This window comes from Strix aluco, chromosome 6, assembly GCF_031877795.1.
Source record: "Strix aluco isolate bStrAlu1 chromosome 6, bStrAlu1.hap1, whole genome shotgun sequence".
NCBI classification, from domain to species: domain Eukaryota; kingdom Metazoa; phylum Chordata; class Aves; order Strigiformes; family Strigidae; genus Strix; species Strix aluco.
Genome location: NC_133936.1, coordinates 30,999,885 through 31,009,894, shown reverse-complemented (window position 1 = coordinate 31,009,894; position 10,010 = coordinate 30,999,885). Strand labels below are relative to the sequence as shown.

Genomic DNA, 10,010 nt, shown 5'->3' with positions numbered 1-10,010 from the left:
GACTGAATATTGTTCGTCAGTAAGACTTGCAGAATGTACAGGTATCACAGAAAGAAAAGGACTTTTCCATAGCTATATATGAGTAAATCATACCGATACATGCAACAAAATAGATTTTTCTTTATTCTTGTAATTGAGCGCTCACAATATTTCCTTTTTTGTACAAAAGTGGATGCAACTGTAACAAAAAGCTGAAGAACTACACAAAACATAGTATGATTCTATCTCCTGTAGCAGCTTCTTTCCTAATCCTCTTCCAAATCCCTCACATACAAAGATAAATTCTTGCAATCCTGACATTAGGATTATTCTTGAAGTAAAACATAAGCTGTAATCTTTCTGAAGCTGCCTGCTGCTCAGAATCAGGGCTGAGCATCTGAGCATATCCATACTGCAGGGACCCACTGGGGCTCGTCCTGTGCATGATGGACTGCAGACAGCAGCTGCGCAGATGCTTCTTGCAAATTGTCATTCACAATCACTTGATCAAAGAACTGACCAAACTGAGCTTCCATTTTCTTAGCTGAGTCTTCCATCTCCTGTAAATCTTCCTCCTGTGAGACACAGAGTAAGTCTATAAAGCTTTGGTGTTGTGTGGAGAAACATACTGCATGGCATCTGCAGAACACCTTGGGCCATGTAAACCAGAGGTGAGTAGATAGTGCCAGCGTACTTTACCATTTACAGTCTGCTATAGTAAAGCACGCCTGCCACTGGCAGTTCCAAACCTCTGAAACGGAGCGGTCTGCCATACTCTTCCCAAGGAAATACCTTGGGTTTCACTATGCTCCATTTGCCCCTGACCGGTTATTCTACTGACAAGTGCTGGCAGGAAGGCAAATCCACTTGTGTTCTCATTCCACATTCTAATTTATTTCCCCAGTGTTCATGTTTGTTTCTGCCATAGCAATCATGATTCATTTCCATATACAGTTAGAGACTGAGGTCTCCAAAATTTTAAGATGATAAACTTGATTATGATTTGCATGGAAATAATTGTGACAATGCACTAGACACATTGTAAATACAAGATATGCATTTCTGACATGCAGGATTTGTGTTTTATCTGTAGAACTTAGTATGGAATTGATACTGTCATTAAGCATACATGAAATAACAATACATTCTTGTAACTACATGAAAAAATATTTAAGTTACTGAACGAAGCTCATTCCAGGTATTTTAATGCAAACAGTAAACACATGTGTTGACTCAAATCTTGTCACAAGGCAGTTAATTAAAACAAAAATATACAAAACCCCTCTCCTTTAAAGACATTTTGAAGCAAAACGCCTCAATTCCCTACGTATAAATTACAACCCTTGCACTTCAAATCTGGAGGCAGAAAAAATCCCAACAAACCAAACAAAAAGAATAACTTAATCCTAGAGACACAATAATCTTTTTTAACGAGTTAATATAGTAACATAGTAGAATGCATTATGTTCTAAACACAGAATTCCAGAATAATAAACTGAGTCTCTTCTATTCCCAAATCTCACCTTGAATTTCATGTTCACATAATAATCTGTAATGATCCTGGCATTTTTACGAGTCTGCCTCATGCAGCTTATGCTGGATGGCTTGATGAATATAATGTAGGGCTTTAATTCATGAGTCCGGGCTACTTGTATGCCCTGCAAATTAAGAGTAAAAAGAAGTTAAAGTATTTCAAGTGTATTCATCCCAGTTTTACTCCCATAAAGCACCAATTGTTTACAATATGCTGTTATCTCCAGACCTAGTGGTAATCTTTTTCAGTAACACCTACTTTAAAATGACCTCACCAATAATCCCTGGACCTTGTTAAGTAACTGTAGCATACCAATCACTTAATTCTGCTTGGTAGCCTTATTAGGAGATGCTTTCAACTCCATTGAGTGACTGGACCCTGTCATTAACAGATCTCTACAATCAACAACATTAAACATGAATCTGAATTTTTTTTTTTTTTTTTTTTAGCTGCTGGGGAGCTACCTTTGGGAAAAATACACCTTTATTGCTCCATACTGGAAGAAAGTATCCTGCTTTCTTTGTGCTATGTAACATTCCCTGATGTTAATAAGCATTTTTAAACTTCTGCAAGGCAGTGGAGGGAACTAGAAAAAAGAAAAGACTCTAAATCTAAAGTTGGCCAAAGCCACCAGATTTAAAATACAAGTATGCAACTCTGCAGTAATTCTCCTACCTCACAGCAGTTACTGAGGAGTAGCTATGTGCCATTACTTCATACCCTTCCCAAAACTTACCCTTTAGACTCACACCCTAAAAAACTGATAGTGGCACATCTGTTCAAGTAGCAAGATTACATTTTCTCCCCTCTTCTCCCTTTTGTTTAGGAGAAGCATAGCAGAAGAAACACAAGTATTTTTAGATCTGAAATGAAGACTTAAGTGTGGCCTAATCTGTCCCTTATAGCTGTTTGGATTTTGAGAGGTGCCCCACAGGTCATGTAACTTAACTTCTATTCTAAACAACACAAACCACTGCTAACCTAAGGCTCTGACACACTGGCTCTGCATAATTAGAGAGTAGAGAACATCTACCAGGAACATTTGGTAATCACCCTGATATTTGAAGCATCTCTTGCCTGTATCTGCTAGGCCATATGTGCAAGCTGCCCTTCCTTGTAGAGTAAACATTCACAGACTGTGGATCCCTAGATGAGTGGTGGCCTACACATCAACCACTTGCTGAAGGTTCTTGTAGAGCTGTTTGGTCATGTGTGCCAGCAGCTTACCTCCAGCCTTTAAGTTACTTCTGAAGAGAAATAAATGTGTGATATAATTCCCTGCTTTTGCTCAATTACTTTAACAGTTGCTGCTTTTACCAAAGGGTGTTCAGAGACTGCTAACGGAAGGACAGAACTCTCAACTAACAGGGCTTGGAGGAAGAAGAAATCCCATGCAACAGTCTCCACAGGAAAGAATAATCCTTGCTTTAAGCAAGTATGAAAACTCGTTCCTGTACCATTCCACCTGATAATGCAGCTGCTGACTTGGAAACAAACAAGCTATACTGATCTGTACATATTTGCCACTGTGGCACCTGTGGCCCCCTACCCCCTGCCCCCAGACCCATGCAAAGAATAATCTATTATTAACAAGCACCATGAGCTGAAGTGAAAAACTAGACAAAGCAACTAGCACTATTCCAGTAGCTCAGGAACATATAGAGAATTGTTTTTCCTTCCAGAAGCTATGAACTCTAGATTCCCTACCCCTTTATAACTCACCTGTGGTTCTAAATCTATTACACAGATCTTCCCTTCATCGAGGACAGTTCGCACTGCATCAATACTGGTACCATACAGGTACCCTTTGTATTCCCCATATTCCAGCATTCTGCAATAGTGGTGAGGAAGAAGGAAAATGAAAGAGCGCTTAAGTCTCAAAAAGCTTCCATTTAAGGGTGAAACCTTCAAATGTAATCCAGTGATCAAGACTGAATGATCATAAAACATAGTGAAAACTGATGAACAGCCTCCACCTTTGCTCTTCCCTGCTACACTGGACACAAAATCGGAACCATTACAGTTTAACATCTCCAAAGCATGCATTTTTTACTCATTTTGTTACAAATTATGTGTTTAGAGGTTGTGATTCTAATGTTAAAATGATTGTTCATTTATATAGTACAAATAACTTCATAAATCAGAAGATCTCAAATCACTTGGCACAGCTCAAGGAGCGTAGCTTCCAGCACTGAACTGGTCTGAGAGGGATTATTGATGCATAGAAACGAGCAGACACTTTTAAAAGTTTAGTCTGTACAGTTTAGCTGCTTACGTGGAGATGTCATCACTGCTACAGTTGCAGATCAGGGTCTGAATCACTGCTCAATTTTAGAAAGCAGTCTGATTTCCAGGAGAGTTAAACCCATAATTTACAAGCACATCAAATGAGCTCAGGACTGGAGATCCCACTTTCTTTTAGAAAGATTCTAAGGTTAGTTATAGAGGAGCATATTTGTAACTGCACAAACACAGTTTTTGAAGCAATGGGCTCAAGTAGTTTGACGCAAATTTACACCAAACATACATAGTAAGTATGAGTAAAGGAGCCCAGACTTGAGACCTACTACAAAACTGTCTTTTCTTGGATCTTGTTACATTTTAAGTAATAAATTGGTAATTCATTTCTCCTACTTACCTGTGGCTATACACCATGTTTTCAAAAGTTTCCTTTGATACATAGTGATATTCACGACCATTCATTTCATAACTCTTCTGAACACGAGTGGTATCTGAAAGGAGATACATACAAAAAATAATCAACTGAAAGTAAATTCCTGTAACTATAAATGAAATTGAGACACCTTTCATGAAGGACTATAAATCAGTATTTTCAGAAATAATGAGTTGTTTCCACTTGTTCATCAAGAGCAAAAGTCTGGTGTACTCTACTGGTTGCCCAGTGGCAAGTCCCTGAAAATTAGCAAAGCACATCTGTATTTCTTGGAATGGAAGGAGAGTGGTTTAATCCAAGTATCTGTGACTCAAACCAATCAGGAACTGCTTTGGAAGTGGCTGCATAACTGTTTTTACTCCTCTGAGGTAAAAATTGATTCAAGTTCATTTGGAAACATCCCACAAACCTTTCCACACTTGCACCTAGCCCATATCTGGGATCTCAGGCACAAAAGAATTCTTGAATTTTCAACCAGCTTCAGATTCCTATATTTCCTGTTTGTTATCCAAATCACAAGAACCAAATAAGCACAGGTAGAAACAATTTCAGTTATGTCAGAAATTACGCTGTGTAAGTCTCATCTGAGACTAGAAGCCTAACAAGGAAAGCTGCAAAGCCTATTTAAGCACCAACTTCTGTTGCCTTCATTCTTGTATCTTAGCACTTAAAACAGTATGAACTTACAATGTCCCATAGAAACATTCTATTTTTAAATCTAGGAGAAGCAAACATCAAGATTAAACAAAATCATGCAGATAATCTATTACTACATAAAGCTTTAAGGGTTTCAGGAGCTGTGACTTGAAAACACCTTTGGCCAGTTTGCCAAAATGAGGAGAAAGATAATAAATTGACCCTTATAAAAGCAAATTGTTCTGGCTTGCAGTAGAGCTGAAAACACAGCTATAGAGCAAAGAGTGCATGAATACACAAAGGCAAGAGGGAGGTACTTGACATTTCCTAATCATGTTTGAAGGGGCAGTGGGGGAAAGAGAAAGAACATTACATACGAGGTATGGCACTTCGAAACTCTCGTGGGTTACTTGCAATAAGCCTTCGCCTTAGCTCATTCACACCAACTCCTGCAGGACCTGAAAAGTTGGAAAAGCAAGCAATATTACTAACAGAGGCACTTTTTGCATGCACACCCCCCATTTTCTAACACATTGCACATGCATAAATGAAATGTAAATAAGTTCCAAAAAAACGTACCAGAAGTGAAGCATCTTGACTGATTCAGGGTACAAATCACTTCCCAGCAATATAATCATACCCATGATGCAACTCAGCAATACCATTTTAAAAGGAAAAATTATCATCAAATACTTCCAGACTTAGAAAGGACAATGGATTTGCCTTTACCCAGTTTGCTTTATCAGGATCATGGAACACTGCAGAACAACAGCCTCCTTTTAGTCACTATCATTAAAGACCACTTGAGAGCCTGCAGCCCACTTAATACAATGTTTCCTACAGCAAGCATTATTAAAGGCATCTTTTTAACTTTCTCTACTGCCCAGGATTGAATTTTTTCTAGTCTGGAGTTTAATTTTAAGCATTCTTCTTACCATATCCATGCATTTACCACTGGCTGCAGAAATGCCTCCATGTTAAGATTTTTTCTGATAAGTTACAAATGTTTTCTCATCCCTTTCTGTACCAGTCCCAACTGAATATAAAACTTAACAATTTCCCTAATAAAATCTATTATCAACCAGAATTCATAACTATACGGCTTCTTCTAAGAACTTAATTTTTTCTTTAACATTCACCATTTCAAGCAAAGATGATACATACTTTAACTTTAAAACCAATAATGGGGTCAAATTACAGACAATCATTCTTGAAACGTTGCTTTGTGAGCTACCCGCACAGTCTTCAACCACTGCAGCCAGAGCCAGCAGTAGGAAACCTCAGTGGATCAGACCATGACTGTTTCCTCCCCTCTGTTATAGATTGTGAAATTTGCATGAGAAAGCAATTAACCTCTTACCCACTAGTATAATTAGTCTGTGTCGGTCTGCTGGATGCCGCTGGTACCTAACTACCTCTTCATATGGAGCTGCAAGACTGCTGTAACAGCTGCTGGGGCACTGGGTGTAGCATGACTGCTGGTTGGTCCGGGATTTCCTGCGACACAGGCGCATACTTCTACGGAAACCAGCTGTAAGGGGCAAAGACATCAGTGCTGGAAGATACACCTGAGATGCAGGCAACTAGTTCTTTAGCCTAGAGTATCTCTAAGCCACACAACATACTGGTTTTTTGAGCTTTTTGCAGGGTGAAAGTTAGTGAATTTCATTGCTGCACTGGGTATGTCAGCTTGGTAGAACCTCTGAGCATTAAAAGACTTAGTTAAAGGAGGTCAAATCTCACAGAAGGTCACCTGAAAATTAGTCCAGAATTAAAGACCCCCAAAAGAACCCCAGAACAATCCAAAGGAGGAGCTTCTGGCTACATAAAGCATCACTAGGAAACAGATCAATTGTTTTTTGATAGCGTAGCTGGTTCACTCTCCTAAAGCAGATCTGGAACATTTGCTCCATCTGCCAGAATGAATCCAAATACTTTAAAGGTCACTACGGCTTAGTAACAGGGACGGGTTTGTTGCTCACCTCACCATCCAACTCTGAAAACCTCACTTTTAGGTCTAACTTTTCTAATGAAAGCCCTCATGATTATTCTCAATGGATGACATACAACATGACGCTCTAGCAAAATTAATCATGACATAGGGGAAATCTTAACAGCCAGTCAATTTAAAATGGTGGCCAGGTCTCAGTAGAAACTTGACAGGAAGAGAGATTTAAATGGAGAGGAAAGCGACTTCTTGAAGTTTGGAAAACAGAGCAAATAGAATTCAATTCAGTAAGTCTTTAGGTGAAATAAAGAACAAAGCATTTTATTTAACTTCAGACAAGCACTTAATCTAGATCAAGCCCCAAACATCTTACTTATCTTTAGTCATTGCATACCAATAAAGACTCGTTGACCAAATTCACCAAATTCTTCCTCTTCTAGAATATGAAGAACAAATACTCATGAAATAAAAACAGAACAGTGAAAGCTTAAGAGTTAGATGGCTAACAATTATTGCTGATCCCAAAGGAAAGACAGTGTTTCAGTAAACATATGGAAGTACCATGCCTAATCTACTAAAAAAAGCACAATACTCCATAATATGAAATACACAAATATTTCACATGACCAATTGAAAGGATCTATATTTCTGTAAGAGAAAAATTAAACTTAGAAAGTCTTGGTATTTTCTAAATTAGATTTGAAACTCAGCATTTTATTTGTTTCATTCCTAAGATAACTAGATGCCAGACAAAGTTTTGAAATACTTATAGTGAAGAAACCTCCACAGAATTTAAGCTTTTTAGGTGAAACCTAGCTTACAAGGATTCTTTAGTGATAACGTTACAATAACCAATAAGTCAGTACCTCAAATTCAGAAATAAAAAATTTGTAACTCAGTTTCTGCCCAATAGCATGCTTGGAAAATGCAACATGTATCTGGTCAGATCTTCCAGGCAGAATGAAGACCTGATTTTATTATTTCTTTTTAATCATCAGGGATATCTGTGCTCCAACATCCCAGACTAATCTGTTTCCTCCAATTCTTTTTGTCCCCATTCTCCTGCTGTTCCTTGTGAAGGCTTAACCATTCAGGTGAGCCTTTTAAATCTATATATATAATTTTTTTAATGAAATCTCTCTGATGAGGCTCAAAAATACCTATTTCCCAATAGTTATCCAAGCTGTGTATTCCCTTTTAGGCCTTGCTAAAGCAAGAATAAGATGCAGAAGACAAAGGCATACCTTTAAAGGCAGTAATTGTTCCAAGGCAAGAACATTCTTTTCATTTGCAAAGCATGAAATGTATTGTCTTTTAGCACTAGATTCTTTGACAGTTACAAGCATGCAAGTATCAAAACAAAATTGGATGTATCTTAGTTACTCCTCTCACATTGAAATACTACTTGGACCTTTAACATACAGTTCTATTCCTACATTTCTGTATGTACTAATAGCTCCTTGTTTATGACTGTAGAAAAAACTACTTGGCACAAAACTGCTCGTTCATGGCAAAGTTCAGAGTATGAGTCAGCTGAGATACGCCTGTATCATTTCTATCTTCAGGTCTTTTGAGCTGTCATTCAAATCTTTTTGAGCATTTCTGCTTTACCCTCTGTTTATGCTATGGAATGTAGTGAAGAATCCTACAGGGAACAAGCAATTCAGCTACTGGGTATTGTAAGAGGAGTGGTAGTTACAGGTAATGCCATAAACACAGATAAATTCTAATCAATTACTGCTTACAGGAGACAGGGGAAAAAAGTTAGTGTTACCTTCTTTAAGCTCCTCTGCACATTCAGATAGAGACAGACATAAAACAATTAGTTTTGAGAAGACAGTCTATACTAAGATTAAAAAAAAAAATCCAACCAGCATTGTCCAATGCATTTAGAAAGTTTAGGAAACAGGTACTGCAGGCTTTAAATCTAAAATATGTCTGTTTGCACATGAATTCTCAGTTCCCAAAGAATGAGAGACTCAGCTACAGCTTCTATGTCAGTATTGTACTCGGAAAATACATCACATACTGGTTGAAGTAAAATGTAGGATAGCAAGTATTTTCACCTTTATTCCTCTGACTGTCTGGATACAGTAGAGAGCTGACTCAGCACTAAGCAGTGAATAGGATTTGCAAGAGTAATCCCCAAGTGCAGTTATCAGAAACATCCTAGCCTGAAAACAGAACTGCCCTGTAGACCTGCTGGTTCTGTCTGAAAAGCTTTGGGGATTGCTTGAGAGGTTGAAGAGAATGAACCACCTGTGGTAAGAGGAAAAGATCTGACTAGCAAGTAGGAACCTTGTGAAGAAGAGGAGATGTAAAGTGGATGACATTTTCTCCACAAGAATATCAAACATCTCAGACAAGTTTAACAGTAGTAGATTTATTTTAGTGGAACAGTTATTTATTTTAGAAGACTTAAGTTTTGCAGAACTCTAAATATGCTAAATATGCTCTAAATAGGTAGCTGTGCCCTAAAAAAAAAACAACCCACAAAACCAACTTTGTTAAAAAAAAAGAACCAATTGTTGACTCCAGAACAGCTCTCCTCTTTACCACATCAACTCCTACAGGCACTGGGGATTCAGGCCTCCAGTACTCTCAGGTAATCCAGTTATCTGCTGACATCAGTGTCAGCCCCTGCTGTCACAGCTTGCACAGGTATAACTGATTAGGATTTGATAAACAGATCTGGTACTGATACCTGAGAAAAAACACACTTGTGGAATAACAGGACAAAAACCTTACTACTAACATAATTAGAGAGCAAGAGGAAGACTTAAGGCAACAGGATTTTACATAATGGCTTTTCAAGCCAGAATGGCTTCTAAAGCTAAAATGGCATTCTGGTTGCTGTCACCTGCTTGTTTTTAAATACACTTGCTTGTCTCTGGACACCCTTCTCGCAGTAGAACAACAGCAAGGAATTTGGAGTTAGGTCAGAGGAACTTACCAGACTCAAATGTCTCTTCGTCTTGTTTAGTAATCCAGATAGCAAAGATATTAAAAGAAATTAAAAATTTAATTCTTTTCCTCCTATAGAATTTCAGGATCAGAAATCAATTTTCCAGCTCCTATCAGTGTGTCTCACACATACTTTCCCTACTTCCCTCTACACTGAGGTGGTAAAATACAGCTTGCCATACTTGGATTAACTGTCTGGTCTCTCTCCACCCAATCCTACAGGATCACATCCGTCTATGAGAGCTTTCTGAATTACCTTGGGAGAAGGAAGAATG

General features: G+C 38.2%; 1 protein-coding gene across 10 annotated transcripts in view; it reads right to left on the bottom strand.

Moving 5' to 3' along the window:
* Positions 1–100: 100 nt before the first annotated feature.
* MPP4 (MAGUK p55 scaffold protein 4) overlaps positions 101–10,010 on the bottom strand; it is a 28,618-nt gene continuing 18,708 nt past the window's right edge. For 9 of the 10 annotated variants that reach the window (XM_074829429.1, XM_074829428.1, XM_074829431.1 and 6 more), the window contains 9 exons: positions 9,725–9,745; positions 8,546–8,560; positions 7,166–7,207; positions 6,184–6,354; positions 5,201–5,281; positions 4,152–4,245; positions 3,236–3,344; positions 1,503–1,637; positions 101–554 (listed from right to left, as the gene is read on the bottom strand). In XM_074829429.1, coding sequence (XP_074685530.1) covers positions 363–554; positions 1,503–1,637; positions 3,236–3,344; positions 4,152–4,245; positions 5,201–5,281; positions 6,184–6,354; positions 7,166–7,207; positions 8,546–8,560; positions 9,725–9,745 — 860 coding nt within the window. In that variant the 3' untranslated portion in view covers positions 101–362. The remainder of the gene's footprint in view (positions 555–1,502; positions 1,638–3,235; positions 3,345–4,151; positions 4,246–5,200; positions 5,282–6,183; positions 6,355–7,165; positions 7,208–8,545; positions 8,561–9,724; positions 9,746–10,010) is intronic. The other variant, XM_074829437.1, reaches the window with a different exon arrangement.